At 34.0% G+C, this 26,346-nt stretch overlaps 1 protein-coding gene and 1 pseudogene across 1 annotated transcript; both read right to left on the reverse strand.

Annotated features, from left to right (window-relative positions):
- Positions 1-5,684: 5,684 nt before the first annotated feature.
- Positions 5,685-14,436, reverse strand: LOC131152900 (subtilisin-like protease SBT5.3; annotated as a pseudogene).
- A 5,252-nt stretch (positions 14,437-19,688) lies between these two features.
- LOC131153296 (heavy metal-associated isoprenylated plant protein 16-like) lies at positions 19,689-20,779 on the reverse strand. Its single transcript, XM_058105506.1, has 3 exons — positions 20,547-20,779; positions 20,163-20,325; positions 19,689-19,991 (listed from the first exon to the last, which is right to left on the reverse strand). The coding sequence occupies exons 1-3, from the start codon at positions 20,550-20,552 to the stop codon at positions 19,732-19,734; spliced, it is 429 nt and encodes a 142-aa protein (XP_057961489.1). The 5' UTR covers positions 20,553-20,779; the 3' UTR covers positions 19,689-19,731.
- Positions 20,780-26,346: the final 5,567 nt, after the last annotated feature.

The following is a 26,346-nucleotide window of genomic DNA, read 5'->3' on the forward strand; positions in this document are numbered from 1 at the left end:
AAACACATCATTTACTTCCCCCATGGCACAGGTTGTGCGGCTCGAAAGCTGGACTAAGCCTGGGTGATCAGCCCAAACAAAGTCCAAAAATAACATCCTCTGCAAACACATGTGCAAGCATCCACAGTAAAGCTGTAGGTCCGACGCCCTTACTTCAACCTCACGCAAACAGTCGGCTGAACCCCCTAGACTTCTATCTAGAACAGTGTGGGTGCAAATGGTCTAACTAACAACAGTACCATGCTCACAATACACTGGTCCCTAGGGTTCCTAAAGCATATCATGCAATTTAGATAATAGAAATCACCATTTAAAATACCAATTAATATATATTTCCTGTTATTCCAAAAATCTTGCCTTTGGCCACAAAATACAATCCGACATATAGCCATCAATCAAAACTCGGCCCTCGTCCATCAAATAATAATCCTGACCCTTGGCCAATCAAACAATACTAGGCCACTCGCTGTTAGTTCAAACACCTGCATTTCATAAACAGTTCCAGTATTTTCACAAGCATTTTCAGTATTTCTCAAACAATTCAGTATTTCAAAATCTCAAATCTAGATATACAATAATCCATACCCATTAAATCATCTGCCACACGATTTTCCACGTTTTAACATATCTATATAAACAAACAAGCTTTCCACCGTTCATTTTATTAAAAAATACCATACCATATATCCTAAGTTTGTAAAGTCCATTTCGAACGGTTGGTTTTCAAAATAGCCTTTAAATTCCCAAATGAATAAATAAATAAATAAATAAATATATTTATATAAACATAACAATTAAATTGATTCAAATTTCATAAGATTATTGACTTAACTTAATCCCCTTACTTGATTCCTGAAAAAGCCTGCTAACACCTCGGCCTACGCCTCACGGTGTTCAAAATCTCTGAAACCCTGAAATTCAAATTTCTCTACATTACTCATAACAATTCCTAGAGTAACTTTCCCTAAAATTCCTTTAGATTTGAATACCCTAAATAGCCTAATAAAGCCTAAATTATTAAATTCACCCCCGATTTAGGATTGGTACCCTAGAGCTCCAATTCAAAAACCCGTTCATGCTAGATTGTAAAGAATCTCCCCATGAGTCTCTTGGAAATTTCTGTTCGTTAATTGGGCTTATAGTTTAAGAGAAATTGAGGTAAATTTGAGAATTGACCTTACCCCAGAAGACATGTCTATGCCGCTCCCACGACAGATCCGCTCCAGTAGAAGTGTCGGTGGCGACGAGCAGAACCCAAAGGTATTTTCAGATTTTTGATTTGCCGAATATCGGAGACGAAATTGAGGAGAGTGGGAGAGAGGAGACGAGGACACGAGAGAAGAGGAGCCTCTGTATTTCTTCCGCCGGAAGGATCCTGAAATCCTTCAGGATGTATAATATATATATATTTATATCATTATAATATTATATTATTATATTATATTATTTAATTAATAATAATAATAATTAATTAATTAATTATCTTTAAAATTTAATTTAATTTTTTAATTTTACTTTTTTTAATAATAATTTTTTTAATTTTTTTTTTAATTTTAATTTTTTTTACGATCACTACAGTACCGTAACTATATGATCACGATCATGTATATGTTAGTGCCACCACATGTCGTAAGGGATTGTGGGAGAATGACAGTCGATGTGGTTTTATGGTAGTGGAGGCATCTCTCTAGTAGTCTGGGCCAGGAGGGTAGACCCATAGTACTTACAGACTTATGTTGATCTAGCGTGGTTGGCTAGCCATTGCTAGGTCCTGCCTTCGGGCCGCACAACCTAGTCATATGAGGGTAAGACATGACACCAGTTAACTATCGATCCAGGGTATTATTTCATGTACAATTATATATGATGATTTCATGTATAGTAACTCAGTATGTTATACCATGTTATGATAAATCATGTTTTATCGAGATATGATGCAGACAGTTTTATCAAATATGATTTATGTACTGTTATATGTATAACATGAAAATACTCATGTTACCACACACTGATATTAGTTTATTTCCCTTATTGAGAGGACTCTCACCCTAACTATATAAACATTTTAGGAAATCCAGGTAGAGGAGCAAATAGAGCTCCGCGATAGTAGAGCCCGACTGAGCTATCCTGTCAGAAGGGTAAGTTGATGAGCCAGGGTTAGATTTATTTTTGGGAAGTGACCCTAGGCGACTTTTGGTCTTTTTGTGGATGATTATATACATATATATATAACAGTTTTAGTAGGACTCTAGTATTGTGGTTGGTTGTATGGTATGTTATAATTTACATTCCTACTGTCTAGGTATCTGAGTAGTATTTTGGGTATATCCTCGGTACCCATGGGTCTAGGTTGATTATGTTATTCATTAGTACATGATTATTATATTGAATGTTATAAAAAAAATTAATTGGTAAATTAGGCAGGTCGTTACAGAAAGAGTTCGTAAGAGGAGCTGCTCGACAAAATTTCTCAAGAAAAGCTGGTCGATGCTCGACACATATGCCCTGCAAGAAGGGGCTCGGAACAAACGCCAGCGAGAGCCTACTCGGCGTGATCGGCTTAGCAAAGGTAAGCAAGCCTCCATTTTGGTTCAGAGTAGCCGATTTCCCACAAACCTAGCTCGGTAAAGTTAGACACGCTCATCATCAACTCGGATTAGCCGACCTTCTTCAAAATTGGCTCGGAAAAGCTAGACGAGCCTCAACATCAGCTTGGATCAGTCGACCTTCTTCAAACTCGGCTCGGCAAAGCTAGACGAGCCTCAACATCAACTTGAATCAGCCGCCCTCCTCCGAACTCGGCTCGGCAAAGCTAGGCAAGCCTCGACATCGGCTTAGATCAGCCAACCTCCTTCGAACTCGGCTCGGCAAAGCCAGATGAGCCTCAACATTGGCTTGGATCAGCCACCCTCCTCTGAATTCGGCTCGGCAAAGCTAGGCAAGCCTCAACATCGGCTCGGATCAGCCGACCTCCTTCAAACTTAGCTCAGAAAAACCAGTAAGACTGGCTCGGATAAGTCAAACATGCCCCAAAGCCGGCTTAGCAAGCCCAAAAAAAAAATAGAGGAAGAGATATGACAACTTTTGAACTTTTAAGAACAAGTTTTGAAAATTCGAAACTAAGGGGGGACAACTGATATTCCCTAAATATGTCAGGGTCAAAAGAGTCCTTCTACCATAAAGGAGCATTAAGGCACAACAACAATAAGGGCTATCGTCAATCAAAGATAGTTTCTTAGCCAGAGCAATTGGCGTCAACTCCATAAAGACCAGAGCGATTTACGCCCGCACCATATAATTCGCCAATAAATGACACTATACCTTCGGGTCAACTCTCGTCACTATAAATAAGGACTCAGAGAAGAGGCTAAGGTATCTCATTCTTAACCTATATTTACTGTTGCTTGCTACCTCTCTAGAGCAATTCTTTACACCTGGGTCCTTCAAGCCTTACTTCTTTTTTTGTCCTTTTTAGGGGATCGAGATCAGAAGGTCCACCGGAGGTTCTTCAACTTTTTATCCCGCAACAATAGTGTTATGATCCAACACATCACTTTTAATAACTAAAAACCTATACACTATACTATGTTTTGCTAATTCTATAAACTTGCAATCATAAGTTTCAAACTCAATTTTCCTCTTTTTAAGTTTTGGCAACATAACTTTAGCCAAACACCCTCACACTTTAAAATATTTAGTGTTGTAAACTTTCCAAAGTGCATAAGGTGTTCTTTTTTCTTATAAGGTATAATATTTTGGTGTGACGGGCAAACAATATAGCTTCTACCCACAAGTTGTTCGGTGCTCTTGAATCTATTAGAATAGAATTTCATCATTTCTTTTGGAGTTCGATTTTTTCTTTCTACAACTTCATTAGATTTAGGTGGGTAGGGAGGTGAAACCTTATTATTATTCCTTCTTTCCTTCTCTAAGTCTTTTAATTTTCTTATTTAGCTGATTCTAAACTTTATTCTTATATTTTATGATCATTTCAAAAACTTCATCTTTATTTATTAAAATATCTTAGTATATCTTGAATAAGAATCGATGAAAGGTTACATAATATTTGTTGATGGTTATTTTTTGACCAAACAACTTTTAACCCAAATGAAGACATCAAAGTCAAGGAAAACGTATAGAGAAAGCACAATTTTTTTTCACTAAGCTTTTGACTGACCACTTAGGGTGGTCAACTAGTCTTCCCTTCATATATAGTCGTTGGCAGCACCCATAGGTGGTCAATTGGCCTCGCCAATATTCAAAATTTTGACTTGTTTGCTTGCGATTGGTTGGGGATTTTGGACTTGCTATGTGTTTTCTTGATGTCACCTATCAACTCCCTATGATGACAGTTGGTAGTTTTTGGTAGTTAATTTTTGAATTTAAATTTCACAACTCAAATTCAAAGAGGTTTCCCTCAATTCCCAAAGAGTTTTCTAAAAAAAAAAAAATAACTTTTTTTAAAAATTAAATATTGATTTTTCTGTCAAAACTTTAAGTGTTTTCAATAATCATCGAAATGTTTTCTAAATTTAAGTTTGAAAATGCTTTGATGAACTATAGATGGTTTGGTTCTTTTTTTTTTTTTTTTTTTTTGAGGATATGTAGGCAATCTACTTGTAGATTTGGCCATAACAACTAAAAAAACTAAAAATTCCTTATTTTTCTTCTTCCCCCCACCCCCCCCTTTAAGTGTTTGTATAATTATTTGACGTTTTCATAGAGACATCAAAGTAGTAAAGTCTCCATAAGGTTAAGTCCTCTATATGGACATTATGAAAACCCTTTTTAAAGGGGTTTGGGTATTGGAACATTTTCTATACAAATTAAAAATAGAGATCTACCTTCTTTAGGCGGCCAATTGCCTATTAGGGGATGGTCGACTGACCTTGCCTAAGAGCAAGGCAAATTGACTTCAGAGGCTAACTAGTCCTTGTAGTCTCCCATTTTTTTCATAAATTTTGATACATTTTATTACATATATATATATATCTATGTATGTGTGTGTTTCTTCTAAAGAAAGACATATACACACACAAGCTAAGACCGATAACCATTCATAAAATAAGTGCTTTAGGATGCTAATATCTTGATTCCATTTAAAAGAAATAAAGGAATTATCTTGCTTATTCATAACTGTACTCCTGAGCATAACTTTTTTTTTTTTCAATGATTTCTTTTATTTTTCCTGTACAAAAATTAAAATAAGGTGGTGACTTATTTTCTTAAAAAAATAAAAATAAAAATAAATAATAGTGATCCTCTTGCTAGTGCCCCTTTCCATCACACTACAGTGACTACACCTTCACATTTTCAAAATCTCGGCCTCATTGAAAGTCCATTCCTCCATTCCATCAATTAAAAGAATACCAAAAATCCAAAAACAAAATTTGAATAGAAGGCTATGCATTTTCTCATTCTTCATGCAATTTTTGCGTCATTTTTAGTATTAAAAACCAAAAAAAAAAAAAAAAAAAAAGGGGGTCTATGCATTTTCTCAATTCAGGTTTCAAGTGAGACACTATCACAAGTCGCAATTCTATACATGAAAAAGCAATGAAGACCATGCATCATGGTGACCGCAAGCATGACAATTTCCAAGGCGACTTCTAGTTGCAAGAGATTACCAAAAAGTGAAAAACAATTAAAAACACACCAAAAATCCTCAATTTAAAACAAAAAGATTGGATGGAAGTGAAGTTGCCACTGCACTATTAAATTAAGTAGATTATTTGAAAAAAGAAAAATTTATTACAACTTGCAGATAAAATTCTGAAGTTACATACGAGAACATAAGGATGTAGTTTATTTTAGCCTCTTTTCGTCACTCAGACCGACCACAATTGGGCTCCTAACGAAGTGTTCCCCATCAGACCATATAATCATTCCAAACTTATAGTCACTGCTATCATAATCATAGTCTCCCTCTATCTCCTCCACAGTCACCATAAATGCTTTCTTCTCGTTTACCTCCTCAAACTTCAGAATCCTCGGTTCAACCTTGACCATTATTCCACTAGGTTGTTGAATGCGAGCAATATAGGTGGCGTTGCGTTGATCTCCCACATTGGTGACTGTTCGATAGACCATTTTCTTGTCTGAGAGGTTGGTGATAGTAATTGAGGGGTAGTTTAAATCTGAGAGGGCTGAGGCATTTGGTGGGCGTGTATGGCTTATTATTTACATCTGCAAATCTCGACATTTTGGTTGCATTGTAACCAATGGCACATAGAAAGTTCAAGTAATCAAGGGTACTTAAATCGTAGACCAATCCAGGGTCTGCTGCACGGTTGGGCCAAATTAGCCCTGCACCATAACTGAAGGGGTTTGCCTCTGCTAAGGACTCATTGACCATTGGATGTCTTATATTGGTCCTGGTTTTCGCTGGATTAATACATGTAAATTACAAGACCACACATGTGTTACCAATTGATGAACATTCAAACAAAAAAAAAGGAAAAAAAAAATAAAAAAATAAAATAGAAGGGGAACCATGTTAGAATTACAATATACACTAATGATCCTATTGAGCTGTGTCAGAATTTCATATGCATGTGCATAGAACCCACTTGGGGTCCTGCTTGCACCACAATGTGAATCCATGTGGATCCTACTTGTAGAAAAGTATTGTTGCAATGCAATAAAATATTGAAGCATTAATCGTAAATCCTGTGTATGTATATATTTGTACCATGCAACTCCTAAGTAAGTGTTTTCTAAAAAGAAGAAGAGAAAAAAGAAAGAAAAAGAAACAAGAAGGAAGGGTACCAACCCGTGGTCATGATTGCAGACTTAATCGCAGCTGGACTCCAATCTGGGTGAATGACTTTTAGAAGGGCTGCAATGCCGGAAACATGAGGGCATGCCATTGAAGTTCCAGTATTAAAATTGAATGGGACATGACGTTGATCGAACGGAAGAAAAGAGGGCCCTACACCTCGTGCTTCTGAGAATGCAGCTAGAATAGACACCCCCGGTGCAACAATGTCGGGCTGAAAATCAAAATGCATGCAACCATAACTATAACGAAGAGGGAATATATATATATATATATATATATATATATATATATACTTCTAGCTAGAGTTTGGCATGCACATTTTATTTCATCAGATTGGTAAATACGTACTTTAAGGATCTCTGGAGTGATGCTGTTAGGTCCCAGCGATGAGAAAGAAGCTACCACTGGGGCTGGTATTTCACCCAATTCTGTTGCTCCCATAATGTAAGCTACTGGCGATCTTAAGTTAAAACGAACAGACAAAAGGCCAAATAAAACACATGAATGGTGGGTACAAGTTACAACAACAAGAAAAACAACAATTGGTGCACATATTTTTTAAAAATAAAAATAAATTTTATTAATATAAAAAAAACTATGTACATGGATCAGATCCATATATAAATTAACTAATTAATTAATTAAGAACTTACTTTGTAGTAGAGATGTAGGATGAGATGGCAAGCCCATCTGCTGCAGAGACATGTGAAGTAGGTATTAGGTGGGCTCCAGGATGGAGGGCTTCAGTTGTTATCTGATTAGAGAGGATCATTCCAACACCCCCAGCCTGAGCAACTGCAAAGCTCGTATAAAGTCCTTCATTTCCAACATGGAAGCAATACACAATCTTCCCCAACACTTTTGTTGGGTCAAGTGATCCAATAACACAAAATCGCCTGCCAAATTAATTAAAAAGCAACAGCATGCAAGCCAAGCTAATTAGACACTAGCATATGGGTATAAGTATGTACATATATAATATATACATGATTAATTCTTGAAAAAATAAAGTCCCTATAGATTTGTGCTCACTGTACTAAGTTCATTTACTATGGTCTAAGTTTGCTCCAAATGACCTTAATTATGACAACTAATAACAAGATCAAAGCTAGAAAAGTTTGATGCAGTTAATGCTGCTACTAGTTAACTGATAAGTGGAATCCTAGAAACTAGTGGCTGGGACACACTCTAGAGGATGGAATATTTGGAAAAATATTCTAAGAGAGCCTACAGCTTATTTTGGGAACTAACTATCATAAGAATAGGAATGGGTATAGAACTTTTTTCTAGTTAGACGTAGACTGGTGGATAAGGGATTTCTTCTTGAAGCTGAAATTCCCCATTCTTTTTGAGATTTCATTGCAAAAAGAGTAGAAGGTAGGCATTATTATTGGGTTAGTTCCCTCTATCATCACTTGGCGACTTTGGAAACTACAGTGGAATCTAAGGAGGTGGTTTGAAGATCCATTTGTTTTTGAATTAGGCGCATTTTGATAGAGCACTCTGATTTGAATTCCGGGTCCGGGGGGTTTGATTCATTTGATATACCTCGAATAGTGTCTCAAAAACTTAGAAGACAGCATACAGTTGTTTGGGAGAAACCTTCAACGGGTTTTGTGAAGTTGAATGTTGATGGAAGCTGTAGAGGTAATCTGGGTTCATGAGGGGATGGAGGCACTATTCGGGATTCTTCAAACAAACTTAAAGGGGTCTTTTCTTCTTGTTTTGGACAAGGTACGAATAATGAAGCTAAACTTCATGCTTTGCTCATGAGGGTGTTGTTATTTAAGGATCTGTGTTTTTATAATATTGTTATTGAATGTGACTCTAAACTGATTGTTGATTGGATCGATAATGATAAAAGCATGATGTGGTATTTATGCAATTTTTGGGAGGAGATTGTTTCGGAGCTTCAAGGTCTTCAGTTCTCTATTCAACACATTTATAGCGAGGCTAATCAAACGGCATATTACCTTACTCGTCAAGGTGAAGAAGGTATGACATATCATTTTGAGGAGGGGGATGAGCTTCCGAGGAAGCTTAGAGGCCTATTGAGACTTGATAGTCTCGGTTTCCCTAGCATTAGATGTTGAGGTTTGTGTAGTTTGCTTGGCTGTTTGATTTAGGTAGGTTTAGTTTTTGTTTTTATGTTTTTTTTTTTTGTTTATGTTTGTGGTTAGTTTTTGGGAGGGTTTTATTGATTATTTATAATCTCCCAGAGGTTTTACTTGTAACCATGGTTTTCCTCCGTCATAAGTGAGGGTTTATTAATAAATTTGGAACGGGACCACTATGTGGGTGGCTACTGGCTCTTTCTACAAAAAAATGAGTAGAAGGTAGGCAACTTGGTTTCCATTCACAATGATACTCCAATCTGAAACATTTTGTTTCGAAGGCGACTCAGGGGAGAGTAGTTTGCAGAGGCCATGATGATCATGAATTGGATCTATAATACTCAAGTGCAACCTTTAGAAGAGGATTATTGCCTTTGGCTTTTAAGCAAAGACGGAACCTTCTCCGTCGACAGTTTATACAGAAGGAAAATTGTAGAGTTTGGGAGGTCCATTGTTTTTAGACACAAGCTTCACTAGAACAAACTCATCCCCACAAAATGCTCTTTCTTCCTCTGGTTGGAAGTTAACAAGAAGATCCTAACTTGTGATAACTTACAAAGGAAAGGCTGGCATGTGACCTCTATTTGTGTTTTTTGCAGGAATGAGTCAAAAAATGGCAGACCACATATTGCTTCATTGCGACTTTAGCAGCACAATTTCGGCATATATTTTACAAGTGATGAACCTTACTTGGGCTTTCCCAAGAACTATCAAAGTACTAATGGAGTCATGGAACTTCTCACGGTTAAAATGCCCCTCAAGTAAAATTAGAGACGCTCTTCTAGTGGCATGTGCATAGGAGATATGGAAGGAAAGAAACTCCAAAATTTTTACGGATAAAGTGTCCTTAGTTCAAGAAGTTCATTGTAGAAGCCATCGCAATCTATTCTACTGGAGCAGAGTTCTCATTTCCCTCAAATCCATGCAATGGGCAGATCTTAATCACTTTCTCTCTGTAATTAACTACAAGATAAGTTTTTCTGTTTCTGTTTACACAATTATTTTTCAATTTAACCTTATTGTATGAGGTTTCCGCTTTGTAGTGACTAAGCCCAAGCCCCTTACTTGAGTCCCTCATAGCTTCAAGCATAATAAAATCCTTACCGTTTAAAAAGAAAAAAAATGTTAATTGATAAGCGACCTAAATCAATCCAAACGTCTTGATGAGATGGGCTTTGGGTGTTTTTCTATATTCAAAAAGATAGAAAAGCTTCGGTATATCAGTGTATCCCATGGTCCAAGAATGCATGCATGTGCATGCAGGGGTAGCTAGCCTCAATAAATAATTTAATTAGAAGTCGCATTGAAACAGTCAAAGATTATGGACCTTGGCGCTATGCAGAAACCATACACACAAGGATTATAATTGAATCCTTGTGTAAAGTTTAAATTGAATATTAGGCATGCAATGATGACAGTTAATGGACTGATTCAAAGATGTAATTCCCACAAACGAGGGAAAATATATAAATATGAATATGAGGAGGGGAGCAACTTTTGATTATTAACATTAGTTGATGATTAACCAATTGCAATCTTGTCAATATTTAAGGTACATGATTTGAGAAGAATGATCATACTGAAATTATTTTGGACATTATTTTTCTTTTTTGGTTAAAGATAAGCAACTTTATTACCAATGAGGGGAAAGGAAAATCCATTTTTCACAAAGTTATATTACAAGCAACAGGCAAAAATCAATTAGCTGAATTGATTTTTACAGTTGTATATATCTACTGCTTTATGGAACTTATTTTGGGCATTACTCTTTTATAAGGTGCTTAATGTTCCATTTAAACTCCTCAAGTCATCTAAATTATTATAGGATTTAGATGGCCCCTCTAATTTAAAAATCAATCAACTAAACTGATATTTACATTTGTATATATCTACTGGTTTATGGAACTTATTTCCGTCATTACTTTTTTATAAGGTGCTTAATGTTCCTTTTAGACTCCTCAAGTCATCTAAATTATTATAAGATTCAAATGGCCCCCTTAATAGTAATCAATCACAATGCGTACTGAATTTATGATGATTTTATTCGTTTGTTTCAAAAAGAAACAAAGGGGACAACATACACTTGCAAGGCTTTGAAGTCTATGAAAAAATTAAACTATTGCCAAGTAATCCTCAACACACAACATTGTTTCAAGAAATTTGAAAAGAGAAATGAGAATGAGACTAGTCTTTAATTACTTACGCTTCTTGGGTCGAAGCATTGGCCGCTTTTGCATCCACAGAATCTACTAAAGGATAAAAGGTCTTGTTTGGAAGAGTGTTGGTAATATAGCTTAGTCCCTGAGAAGCAACCAAGAATAATAATGTTACATGTCCGTGTTCTTAGAATCACTTAGTTCAATTCAGTTCATTTAAAATCCAATAATACTAAATGGAATGAATGAATTGTAAATGAATTCTTGAATGGATGGAATTGAAAGTAAATTCTTTTGCTTGGTGTTGCAAGTGAGAAAACTTTTATCTACTCACTTTTCCTATGCTAGTCCCTCATTCAAAGAACATTTAAAAAGAGGATTAATAATAAATTGGGTGTAGTGTGTTGGCGGAACTTGTCTTAATTCTCATACTACCTCATCCAATCCAACCATTTTCTTGTCAGATATCTCTTAAACATTACCACCCCCCCGGGGGTGACTCTTTGTTATAAGAAGCACTAACCTCGGCTAGAAAGGATGGTAGTGATTCGCGTGCACTTTCTTGCATTGCAAGCACTATTAAAGTATTTTCGGAACATAAGTAATATGGAAAACCGTAAATTCTCAACATTTTTAATCATTTCATAAGTAGAAAAGATCAATTAAAATATATGTAGTGTAAATGAAAGATGGAAGCAAAGGAAACAGGTAATAGGAATAAAGTGCAGTGGAGCACAAACCCTGAATTGCTTGTGATTGCCAAGGATAACATGAGAAGGAAAATCCCTATCAATGGTTGTGGCTCCAGCAGTAAGGATCCATGGTGCCACATTCGTAATTGTTCCAATATCTGGTCCTTCGTTGCCTGCAGAACAAACCACCAAAATCCCATTCTGGACGGCATGAAACGAGCCAATGGCTATAGAATCTGAGAAGTAATCAAGGGTAGCGCCACCAAGAGAGACAGAGATGACATCAACCCCGTCGCGAATGGCAGCGTCGAAGCCAGCCAAAATATCAGCTTCGAAACATGCCCCGACCCAGCAAACCTTATAGGAAGCGAGTCGGGCGAGAGGAGCACCGCCTTTGGCAATTCCGTAGCCGGAGCCAAAAAGGCTAGCAGGGAAGACAAAGTTGCCGCCAGCGATGGAGAGGGTTTGGGTGCCATGGCCATTGGTGTCGTAGGCAGTGAGATCAGAAGAGTTGAGGAAGCCGTCGACTGCGGCTTCAAAGCCCTTGCTAAAATGCTTTGCTCCAATCAACTTCCTGCGCACAACAAATATGCATATTTATGATAGTTTTGCTAAGATATGAAATAAATTTGCTCAGGATTAAAGAGGAACAACCTGTTGCATTGATCTTCAGATTTAAAATCACAAGACCCCTTCCAGGAAGACGACAAGGGTCCAATGCCCCTGTCACTGAAGCTCTCTGACTTTGGCCAAACACCTACAAGTCAGTTATAAACTACTTATCATTATTCCAATATATATATATATATATGCTTTCATTTAAGAGGTAAAGAAGAAACTATATTAAACCCAGAGAACAGGGGGCTTATGCAAGAAGCTTGAACCCGTGGAACAACAATGAGATACTTGCAATTAATACCATGTGCCGTGTACCATATATAATAAGATATATGAGATCGTAAATAAATAATAAAAAATCGAATTGAACATAGTTTTGAAGCAAAAACATGTAAGTAGTTAATGTGTTAAGCCACACATTTAAAAATGTCCCTATATATATATATATACACGAGCCATGTAACTATTCAAATTTCATAATGCTAATTTCCCAATACATCATTAGGTTCAACAAATCGGAGATTTAGCCCTATGTATGTGTCAGAGGATAAAACAACATATTTTGCTTTTTTTTGCTACTTTTTTTAATAAATGTTTTATTTTCTCAAAAGGAATTAGGAGTGTCCTTTGACTTTAACAGAGTATTAGTGGGATATTGATTGACTCGTTAACACCGAGTAACTAGCGTTTTTTTCTTTTTTTAAGTAGAAAATGAGGGTTATCTCCTGTTTTACAACCTGAACTTAGTGTAGGCTTCCAATCGATCAAATGAAGATGGAAAATGAGGGGATTCGCTCTCACACAATCAAGATAAAAAAATAATAATTAGTGGTTTTGTTGGTCTTGATTCTGAAATGAAAAGAAAAGTACAGCGAAATGCAATGAATTACCTGTGCCTTTTAAATTAATCATATCAAACTACTTAATTATCAAATTGGCGAATAAAATAAGTAAAGAAATTCAGCGGCAAGTGGGTAAATTAATTATTTATTTTAATTGAATTAATAAAAGAGCAGTATTGAGTTAATTACCGGTGTCTAAGGTTGCGATGACAACATCTTGTCCAAAATTGGCTTTGCGCCATATTGAATGCATAGGAATCTCTCCATTGCTTTTCTCTACACTCAAAAACTCCCATGACCTTGTTGTGTGTAGCTCCTTCCTCGCATTTCTAAAGACAGATACGACTTCTGGATGCTCTACGCCCATCCATATATACAGACACGTATAAACAAATGAATTGAGCCAAGAGAAAAAAAAAAAAAAAAAAAAACAGTTTAAGAAATGAACTGATACATGATTGAAAAAGGAAAAAGTACAATTAAGTAGTCATTCCAATTCCAATTACATTAGCTATATAAGTAGTTGAGTACCAGAGACAGCAGCCGCTTCTTGGTCGTCAAGGATTGCAGCGAAGCCATTGATATAATTTGTGTAAGAATAAAAAATTGCATCTTTTGCCTTCTTCTGACTGCACCCATTCATACAAAAACAGAAACAACTAATCACTAATTCTCAGTTAATTAATTAATTGGACTGCATATATTCTTAATCATCAAAATTAAACCTATATAATGAGTTTAAATTAACCTTCCCAAGCAAGAAGCGAGAAGCTGGTAGTGGGAATCAGAGACAGCCTGAGCATCCAACTTAGAAGCCTTCCCAGCGCCCAAGTGTTCCCCTAAGTACACCACATACGACTGCACCTCCTACCAGTAATTACGCACATGCATACTTACGCAGCAAATCATCATTGTATATCATGCAATACCCGGCCAAGTACAAGCTAGCTAGGAAGCAAATTGATCAATGCTGAAGAGCTAGCTACCATAATTAACTAAATTGAATTAAGCAAACAGGAAGCTAGCTGATCATTTGATGATTTGTAACTACGTATAATTAGAAATTAAGTAAATAAGTAAGCGGAGAGGTCGAGGGAGTGGAGGAGAGAAATGAATGCTTGCCTTTTTGTGAGCTGCTGCCAGCAGGAATAATGGTGACTGCAAGGCTGAGAAGATGAACAGAGACGTCGACAGGTACACCACTATTAACCCAGACAAAGAATTAGCCTTCATGATTAAAATTTTAATTTTTAAATTAAGATTAATCCCTCCCCAGGTGCACCCTGCAACTACTGCGGCAACTACTTCGTTGACAGCAACAGATTAACCTTCCCTTCTAGCTAGCTCCTGATCTTCATCATTAATTAATACCTATTTATATGTATATATATATATACATGCATATATAGCTTTTAGCTGCAGATCTCCATGCAATACCCTTCCCCCAATTAACTCCTTATAATTAAAGGGGTTAATTTTTATTTACTTCCTTTAATTTAGTTCTAAATATAACTATTTATTGTTTAACATCTCTCTCTCTCTCACTTAAAAATATTTATAAAAAAAAAGGTGGTGCACAAAGCTCCCACGTATGCGGGATCGGGGAATGGGTCTATATATTTTATATTTTATGTTTATACATAATTGTGGTCAATATAGATATATTTCATGCGTGTAGATGTGTAACTAAATTTTTGAAGAGTTAATTAAGGAAGATGTTTCCATTAATTCAACTTTATGTTTGTCATTTTTGGAGTTTCACATATTCTCAAACTTAATTATCGGCAGGGTGCAAAGTAGACAAATAATAAAGATCTTTAATTAAGGAAGTAATTGTGCAAGTATTGGATATTCAAGAATACAAAGTGTCATACAAATTTTCATAGACCAAGAAAGTTTAAGCAAGATAAAATACTTAGGGAACAATTTGAGTAAAGTTTTCTAATTGGTTATCATTATGTCCCCAATGATAAAAGAAAACCACGAGTATTGAAATGACATAAATCATACACTGAAAACGGCTTTTAGCACATTTTTCGTAATATGTAAAGTGTATTCTTATTATAGAAAAGAATAAAAATTTGAAAATTTCTACATTAAAAGTATCAATAGAGGAATAGATAGAAAAAAGAATAAAGATTGAATTCAAAATTATACATAGGAAAGAGTACGAGCTTAAGATTCTCTTCTTTTCAATGGATGCAGAGGACAATCTTCAGCATACATATCCATACATATTTACTAAGATTGTCGATTGATCAATGATAAATAATAAAATAATATAGTAATAACAATACAGTTTATCACTGATAATTTGATTTTTCATAGTAAAAATGTGTCATATAAATACAGGCATATATATATATATATATATATATATATATATATATATTTGTAGAGCATTACTCTCTACATTCACTAAGGCAAGAATTCTCATTGGTTAGCACTGCACACGCATAGAGTTTGCAAATACCTACGCACATACAATTTCTTTTTTTTTTTTTTTGGAAATCTAGAGAATATATAGTGTGGAAAGGGATATGAGATGAGAGATGGATTACCTTCTATTGTGTATCTCAAGCTCATATGAGATCTCAAATAACTAAAAAAAGAAAGAAAGAAAGATTATGAGAAGATTTTTTTTATCTTTTCCTGTTTTTGCAATTTTTCTATACATAATTTTTTTTTTCATCTACCCTTTCGGGAGAAAATTAGTTACTATGGAATGTTATTTTTAATATATATAAATGAAAGATCGAATTAGTTGAAAAATCTCATGTTTGACCTTAATTATGAGCCCATTTATTTACTTATTTATTTATGTATATTCGACCCACCATCTTATAATTACATGGGTCTAAATACTAATATATTATTTTATAATTAATGAATTTAATTTTTTACGTGTAAAAATGATCTTATATTAGTTCTAGCAAATAAGAATTTATCATTTTAAGAAAAAAAAAATGAATGGAAATTTAAATTGATTGATGACTACGGGGCATGTTTTGGCCTTAGTTATGGACCATTTTATTTTTTCATTTATTTAAAGTCTCCACTCATGACAGTAACTTTGTCGGTGATTTTACCATAAAACAACTAGTAATTTTACCCAAAGTAAAACAAATACTTTACCCATGATTTGTCTAGTCAAATTCATAAAACTTTCTTTGCTCACAAAAGCATCATCAATGCTCGCTAGCTAACTAGGTAGGTTGGAAAATGCTAACCAAAGTCTTTAATTGTGGAAATGTTCATGCATATGTTATTGTGTATACAACTAAATTAGTTGATACAATTAATTAATCACATAAATTGAAGACGTTAAGCAAGTAATGAAAAAATTGAAAGATTATATGAATTTACATCTAAATATGTTTTATAAAAGACACGTCATTATTTAATTTAAGAAAATAAAAGTTTTAAATGCCAAAAATCTATTTACAAGATCTTAAAGGGATATATACATATAGAAAGGATAAAAAGTGATAGTACTTATTGATCACCAAGAAATATATATGTATTCAATAGTACGATCAACACGCATCGATTAATTAAACTAATCTTGTAATTTGACTTTGATGTATAATTTTGAATTAATGATGTATTTTCTAATAAATTACTAACATTATTCAAATCATATCTTAAAGAATTTTTTTCTCTTACGTCATGAATTTTTTTTTCTCTCCATGTATATTAAATTGATTATACATGGATAAACATCTCTCTCTCTCTCTTTCCTTTTTTTTTTTTTTTAATTTTTTTGAAGATGATGCATTTTCGGTCTTTCCACATGAAACCAAGAATAAAAATTTGTCTTTGGTATTTTATCCACTTTCATCCAATAAAAAAAATACACTTTTGAAACTAAAATGAAAGTGTGGTGATATTAAGGCTCCAAAAAATATAATTGGCAATATCCATTTATTTTTCCTGTATATAGTAACAGTTTTACCTTTGGAATTTCTATTTATCATCATTTTATTATGAAAATTAATGGCGTAATAGTTATCTAATATATGAAAAAAAATAAAAGTACAAGGCAAGCGCAAAGAGTACTTTCTTGGAGGCGATTTGCATGATTTATTTTTTGCAACAAATTTATTTAAGCGGAGACAAATATGATTTTAAGACAGTAAATTATTGATGGGTGGAGGGAACACACTCAATCACTGGTTGTGATTGAAACTCGGTAAGAATTGCACACAAATCACTGGATTGATTTCAATCTGAAAATAAAATACAGACAACTACTCAAAATACAATTTCTCTCTTCTCACTGGTTATTCACCCTCTCTACATCACATATTACATTACACACACACACACACACACACACACACACACACACACATCTATTTATAGCAAAAGATGACTGGTAGGTGGATACTAATTTCAACGAAATTGGCTAGTAGGTGGTGTAGGTTGCCAGTAGTTCAGAAAATTCAATAATATTGGACTGGGTTGGTGGAGCAGCTGCCGACCAAGTTTTACTGCCACCGTCCCACCGTCGAGTTTAATATTCAACAATTATTCTCGTTTTAGAACCAAACAAATTTTCTAAATTTGTTCTTCTAATACGGTATAGGTGAAAATACAATGAAGCTAATTTCAGAAACCAGTTTCAAAGTTTGATCTGAATCAAAACTTTGTCAGACTAGATATATTTGATGAAAAAAATTCACTCAATGGAAAGATAATAAAATAATCTTACTGACCCCATTAATTTTAATTTGCTAGAAAATCCAAATTTACAATCAAATGACTTCAATCAATTGAAAGCGAAATGGAAAGGATAAAATGAGTTGGTCATGGGCCCCACTGATCAGGGTACTCCTCCTCATCATTTATTATAATATGATATAGTAAAAGAGGCACAATGAAAACTTACCTTTATGAAAATGAGAAGCTGCGGTGTTGCTTCAAACAAAAAGTTGGGTAAATTTCTATAGATGTTCATGAAACCAAGAGATATAGCAGAAGATCTTAATAGTGTTAAAATTTTTCAATGAATTTCTTGCTCAAATATGATACAATCATGTGTGTGATATTTTCAATTCTAATACAAAACAATCTTGACTTCAATTTAGGCCTCGACTAGTTTCATGAGATCGAATTTTGAAATATTTACACTAATTGGAGATTTAAATCGAAAGATACCAACTTCGATCTAATTATGAATCCTACCTATTTGACTTAAAATTATATTACAATCTAAGTGGGGATTTGGATTGTTGCAGCTACTTAAATTGTAATATGAGTAGAGGGGAGAGGCATTCATAAACTTTGACTCCATATTTGGAAGGTTTGAACCTATAATATCTATTTGATTAAAACAACAAAATAGACATAGGGGTACAATGAATGCTAAATAAATGTCATATCTAAAATAAAAAATAGATAAATTATGCCTTTTAAAATTATTGTGCATTATTTTGATGAATAATAACCTAACCTTAAGAGGTTAATTTTTTTATAAAAAAAAAATGTTATAAACGTGGAAGTACTCTCCAGATTTTAAAATTTAAAATTATTTGAAATTGGAAAACTCATTAATTGATCATTAAGTAAAAAAGTATACTAAGATCGAATTGCAATGATTTTAGTTAAAGAAAATTAAAATTTAGAATTCATAATAAACTTAGTAACACTTTGCAATTCAAATATCGGCTAAGATTTTTTACAAAATTGAGAAGAATGAAATATATATAATTAGATTTTTTTTTTCATATCCTATATATTTTTAATGGTTATTGTGTCTCTTTTTTATGAGGTATTATATATATATATATATATATATATATATATATATATATATATTTGTATTTCATAGTTTTAGAAAAAAAAATATAATTTTTTTTATTAATAATTTTGAATGTCATACTTTAAAATTTTTAAATTTGATTTTCACACAAGTAAAATATGACATAACTGCAACCCACAAGACATATTCATGCATGTATGTAAGTACAAACATATATATACACACCAGCAACATAATAAATATATTTGCATATATACATGCATACACCAAAAAAAATATTGATCTAATTTCTTAAATAGTACTTGAAAACGGTGACTTGAATTTGACTAGCTTTATGTTGATTTGAAAGAAAAATAATATAATTATACAATATATTTTATACAAATTTAACAAATTCAGATCTAAAACCACAATTTCATATTCCAAAACACCACCTGATTTTATTTGTTAAAAACTGAAAACAGATCAAACAAAAAAAATAAAAAAATTAAAGCACTTGACTAAGATCCATTTATATATATATATATATATATATATATATATATATATATATATGATTGGGGCGTAGAGATAGAGGTTTTTTATTTTTTATTTTTTATTTTTAAAAAAGGTAACTTCATTAGATCAGGGGAGAAAAAAAAAAAAAAAAAGAAAGCAAAAAGGAGGAGCTTGGGTGAAAGTAATCACCCTCCCATCTCGGAGAAAATATGAAGTAGTGATGGAGCGTGCAAGAGGTAAGTAATAAGTAAATAAAATAGAATGAATTACATGATAGTGCAGTAATTATAATAAGGACGGGGAGAGTCGTCGCAGAGGCAAAGGGGTTGGGAGAAAGGATATTGAGGGTGCAGTAGCACCAACTCTGGCTCTTTCTTCTTCTTATCATCCACTGGGCCAACAGTCTCCAGCACGGCGTGTCCCAACTTCTTCTTCATTTTCTTGGCAAGCTTGTACACATCTATCGTCTCTCCCGTCACCTCTATTTTGTTCTTCTCCTCCCCTTTTAGTGTTGCTGATACTACACCTGCCCCCATGAATTAGTACTTAATATTCATTCATGCATCAATTAATATCCCATATCACTTCATTCTCATGCCATATAATTAATTAATTAGTTAGTTAATTAATGAATATGCCATGCCATGCATATAATTATTAGGTAGGTAGGGTAGAGGCGTAGGATGGAGAGGGGTACCAGGAGTGGCAACGGCAGTCCGGAGGGCCCTCATGGATTGGGAATTATAATCATATCTGTTTTTTTTTCTCCTCATCTTCATCTTCATCCACCGCAAAAGGGAGCGGAACTTCCCCATCTTCTTCCTCCTCTGCCTCACCTGAAACATGATCTCCATCTTTGTCTGTATATATGCATGCATCCACAACCCAAATTAGTCCACATATTGATTATTCATTTATATAATTCGATCATCAATAGGATTATTCTGTCCTTCATCCCAGTACCAACTAAGTAATTCTATAAAAATAACCTTAATTATTTAATTAAACAAAACAAGAAATCCATGATACTCTATATTAATGTATATAAAATATAACATTACACACTTGTGAATATACGTACCGTCATCGAATTGAACCTTTTGTTTTAATGAATTAATAAACCTTCCCACACCCGTCCGGCCCTCAACCAAATGCCTCTATATATGAATATCGAATATTGGCCCAACAGATGATCAAAACCATATATTGGGTTTAATATTCCCTTGGAGGCGAGCTTCTTACACTGTATATATGCATATATAGACAGGACTTGCAGATAGTCAAGTCTACGTACGACCTCAATATTGTTGCTTTGGGTTTTTAATTGATTACGTAAGCGACTACATACGAGTCTGAGATTATTTACGGCTGATGGGTTGCCAAGACTCATTCGTCGCTAAAGACTTGGGGTCGTCCCCACGTCTTTATTTGCTCCCAACTGCACTCCCGCGTCAATCGGATACCCATCCATACTAGTATACCACGCCCCAAAAGTCCCTTCAATTAACTAACAAATGGCCCCATACATTTCAATATATATCCTTAATGGGCATATAACTTTTATTTTGAATTTGGTGTCATACCATAGTGTTTAAAGTGATGCAAAAATGGTTGAAGGCCCCGAATTATAAAAAAATTGTATATATATATACTCATGCCAACATTATCTAAGAAGGATTATACAATCCTTTTAATGATAGTTGCATCAAGTTTAGACAACGATTCTAGCGATAAAAATCAATTATTGACAAAACTTTAGAAATACTAGTAGGTAAGCATTATTATTATTATTGTTATTATTATCTGGAGACTCTAGCTATTATCGCGCCACTTTGGACATTATGGTATAACACCAAACCAAGGGGAATGAAAGTCGTCCACTCATTGATGCACCGCTGGTAATTCACAGGGGTAAACTCTTAAGGGAGAATCGAACCCGTGACATTGAGGTCACCAAAGTCACAAGTCACCTTTAGCATTATTATCTTTTTGTTGTTATCTAGGATCGTACGATTTTTGTTAAACCATCATTCGACTGCGACCACTTGAAAGAAATCAAATAAGAATGACTTGAAGGACTCGATGTGTATTTCGGGGGATCACTCTAAAGTTAGGAAATGAGATGTTCAAATTGCAACAGTAAGTAAAGAGTGAGTGAGAATGAAAGCGGAGGTAGACCCTCATTGAGCTTGACATTTATGAGTGTGACATTATGCTTATGGGGGTTATGAGTAACTTAAGGACGATTATGCAGTAGTATGTCAATAGTGATTCTTGTAACTGTATCGGGGTTATAGATAACCTAACGGTGCTTATGTGAAACATCAAATGACGATCTTATAATTGTTTGACCCCATGAGTGTGTCTATCAATTTTGGGTGTATCAATTTTCTTATAATAAACTTGAGGTATAGTAGCTAGAGTGTGTTGATGGAGATCACTAGTGATTTTTTTCTTTCTTTTTTTTAAAGGTTTATATCATTAAAGGGGTGGAGGGGGTAAGACAAGCAAGCAGTTTGAATCCTCCAAATTAGGAAAGAAAATAGAGACGGAAGACGTGAGTGAGATCGCCCTCGCAATTCAGTACAAATATAGAAAAACTCTTCCCAATCTAAATATGACAGAGAGGTATTAGACTTAATCCAATGGAAAAGACTCGATAAATATCTATCATACGCAATTGCGGTTGTGGAGTATTTCTCCCTAAAGATTCTTTCATTCCTATCCTTCCAAATCTCCTAATAAATAATCGCCCAAATAGCTGCTTTTAGTCTTTTAAGAAACCTTTAAGCTTCGAGAAGTTCCGAGTTAAGAACATTGAAACCAAGGTTTTCAGCATAACCATGTCATTAAACATCCTCCGGCATACGAGTTCCTAAATATGCAAACTGAAATGATAATGGAGGAAAAGGTGATCGATCCCTTCACTTTTCTTCTTGCACAAAGTACACATAGAAGCCAAACTCCATCCTCTTTTTTGTAGATTATGGGTTGTTAAAACTTTATTTTTAATTACTAGCCAGCAAAATACACTCAGGTTGATTCTTAAGGTTTCTCCCAGCTAGTCCACTCGTGAAAAGTCCTCTATTCGCCCTCCACGTATAACCGCAGTCGCCTCGAATGTAGTGCAGCTTCTGAGACCTTTTATATTGATCCATTTGTAGAATCTAAGCTCCCTAGGTTTGTGGCAAAGCATAACAGAGAGCACTAGTGTTGATAGACCAAATTCTGAAGGATTAAACCATATGTGAGGCAAGGATATCATAACTTTTAAATTAATTAATTAATTAATTAATTGACACATACTACCACTCTAGTAACCAGTTTGTCTAATTACAAGCTCGCGTACAAATTATTTTGACATATCTCTCTGACAAGCCATTAAAAAGTTCATTGATTTTACTTTCAAATATTAGATTATTAGGGATGCATGGTACGTGATGTTTGATCCACAAATCATTTGGCAATAAAACTTTTAGTTGAAATCATCCGAGTCTTTAATTTATCTATAAAAGCTTAAATATTTATGTTATAATTGGTATGTAAAATGGATTTGAAGGTGTCATGAAACAGAAATAAAATATATGAATAAAAAAGTAAAGAAATAAAGTGATAAATTCTATTTTAATTTATATATTTCACCTAGTTGCATTTAATTTTCCAATAACTCAAACGACTAAAATTAGGTGAAATGATTAACTGGCAGGGGAAGATAGGTCACAACACACACACACACACACACACACAAATCCTTGACTATTGATCACTGGAGGGGCTCAATCACCAAACCCAACTTCATTGCTTGGCTTGCTGCAAAAAACAGACTACCTACAGTAGATAGAATCTGTTGTTGGAATGATCACATTAATTCTAACTGTCCTTTCTGTTCTGATGAGGAGGAGTGTGTTGAGCACCTATTCTTCAAATGTAGTTGGACGATGAAAATTTGGAGAAGCATTCTTGCGACTAATGGTATTATCGGGTTAACTGGTAGTTGGAATCAAGAGCTGAATTGGATCATCACAGCCACAAAAGATAATTCCTTTGCCGGCAGCCTATTAAAGACCTCATTCAACGCTACTGCTTAACACATATGGAAGGAACGAAACAAAAGAAGATTAGCTGGAAATAGTAATTCAATCCGGACAGTTTTAGCGCTGACAAAAAAAGACATTAGAGGGAGGATGTCTTTGTTTAGAAATGTGAGAGATAATTGTTGTAATAGGATGATCCAAAGATTGTGGAATCTCCCAACCTCTATTTTTCTAGCAGGTTAGGAGCATGTTCTCTAAAGGGTTCGCCCTTTCACACGTTTATTAACATACTGACATTTCACAAAAAAAAAAAAAAAAAAAAAACCTCTTGACTATTAGTCATAAAAATCATGAGATAAACAATTAATTAAGATCTTGTTTAGTATTACTAATGCTTAATTTCTATTTTTGTTTCAATTTCTACACCTTAAAAAAATAAATTCTAAAAACGTGTATGTTTATGTTATTAGTTTTCTATTTTTGTTTTTCGGTTTTCAATTATTTGCGTAAAAATTAAAATATTGATTTTATGATTTTAAGTTGTTTGCACAACCTATTGTCAAAAATTTTAATATTTATAGATAGCTATTTTGGATTAGATAATTTAATTTCGACACTTAAAATTTAAATTTAAAAAATGCTCATATAAATTTAAATATTATTAAAGTAAATATATACATAAATTTTACAAAAATAATAAAGTTAATTATAAAATATTTTTACTACTGATATTCTAAAGTAAAAATTGAAAGTATAACAATTATAATATTTTTTATTTTTATTTTAAAATCTTTATGGGTATAATTTTGTAAATTTACTAGCCTATCATATTTCTATAATACTATCTAATTTAAAACTAAAAATTAGAATTTTTAATTAGAATTTTAATTTATTAAGTTTGATAAATATCAACCAAACTTGGTTTCAAGTTTCTAGTTCCTATTTTTAACTTTTGATTTTTTATTTCAAGTTTTCATTTCTATAATTTTTGACACTGATACCAAGCGGTTCCTAAGCAAGCAATTTATAAGAATAATCTAATAATTTATTTAATTTATTTTTTTATATAATTAAAAATTAGTGACTAATTAAATTGCACCGTCTTTCTCCTCAGTCTCAATCACTATCCTGCAAGAATTAAACTCACTCTAATAAAGTTAGCACATTTTCTCTAGTCCTTTTCAAGCTTTAAATGTTTCAATTCTTTGTGGAAAATAAGGACAATATATGATATGATCTTCAATGAAGTTGAATGGTAGCTTGGTGCATATGTATGTATCACTTTACTTTTTATTATTTGTTTTTTATTTTTTGGATTATCGTGAGAACTCCATGTTGACCCCGCCATGTGGGTGCATTTATTTCTTACTTGAGAAGGTACAACTCGTGAGGCATGCGCAGTCTCGAGCATGCATTTCGTTTTTATTGCTGTACCATCTCAATGCTCCTCTTTAGTATATATTAATACATTGCTTTGTAAAGTAAAGTAGAGAGTGTGTGTGAGAAAAATATACTGAGTGTAGAAAAATCAAGAGAGCTGTGCGTGAGGCAAAGAGGTTTGAGCTTGCATTGAGTTAGAGTGTGTTCTCCTCCTCCATTGTATTTTTCTTATTATTCATACAGTGAGACTCCCTCTCTCCCATGGACGTAGGCCGAGTTTGGCCAAACCACATATTTCTTTTGTGTTCTTTGTGTGATTGTGTTGTGTTTGTGTTGCTGGAATCATCCCCTTCCCTTAACACTCCAGCCATTGACAAGCCACTTTTTGGACTACCTGATGCATCACCAAACTCATGGGTCGGTGGCCCTCCCCCTTAGTTCCTCGGCAGGGTTAATCAAATGCTGTCACGGTTTCCAGCGCCAATTAGGCATTCGTCAAAACAGAACTTGAGGCATTTCTCGTTTACCAACCACAGGATGCGGTTTTGGCCTTCACATCACTGTTGGCTCTGCAAGTAGCACTCCTAGGGATCGAACACACGATCCCCCCACTGGAATGCCAACACTTTTCCACCGTTCACTTTATTGCTTTGATGGATGGGGATCGTTTTTTTTTTTTTTCCCAAGTAATTTTTTTTTTAAAGTTTTTGTTTGCTTTATTATTTAGTTTTTTGTGATACCCACACTCACATGTATATTTCTAAGAAAATTATTTTAAAAGGGGTAATTAATTTATTGTAAAAAATAAATAAAGCATTTTTGAATAGTTATCCTAAATTATATTATGTTATATGCTGCACAATTAATATATAATTTAGCCTCATATATCTTTATGTATATTTATGAATATTAATACACATTGTCATTCACAATATCTAAAATTTTAGGATAAATGGCACTGATCTCCCTTGAGTATTAACAAAAGGATATATAAACTTTCATTGGTTATTCTCTATATTGTATAAAAGATAAGTCTCTTAAGATCTGTAAATGTCCCAAAGATCAAATGTTAAGAAAAGGTTTGCATAAATTTATGGGAATTTTAAAATTTTAGATCAGATCTCTAATCTTTTTACCAAAATTCAGGATTATTGCCTTTTCTAAAAATTTGTTGCAGCCAAAAATTGAACGACCTTCATGATCCCTGATCACGACCACCTGAAAAGAGATAAATAAGTAAGGCTTGGAGGATTCGGGGTGTACTCTGGGGGATTTCTTCGATGCCTAAGTCTGCGATTGACTTGAGAGGATTTTTATGCAATAGTAAAGTAAAGTTTAGAATGAGATAATTTTGCCTCTTCTTTAAATCCCCATTTATAGCGATGGAGTTTGACCCAAGGGTGATATGCCATTTAATGGCAAATTATGGTGCGAGCGTGAATCGCTCCGGTTATTATAGCATTGATG

Source organism: Malania oleifera, chromosome 4, assembly GCF_029873635.1.
Source record: "Malania oleifera isolate guangnan ecotype guangnan chromosome 4, ASM2987363v1, whole genome shotgun sequence".
In the NCBI taxonomy this organism is placed as follows: Eukaryota; Viridiplantae; Streptophyta; class Magnoliopsida; order Santalales; family Ximeniaceae; genus Malania; species Malania oleifera.

Coding starts and splice junctions, on each gene's coding strand:
- LOC131153296 (XM_058105506.1), bottom strand. Junction 19,992..20,162: donor GACTGCCGTTGCCACTCCTG/GTACCCCTCTCC, acceptor TCATGGGGGCAG/GTGTAGTATCAGCAACACTA.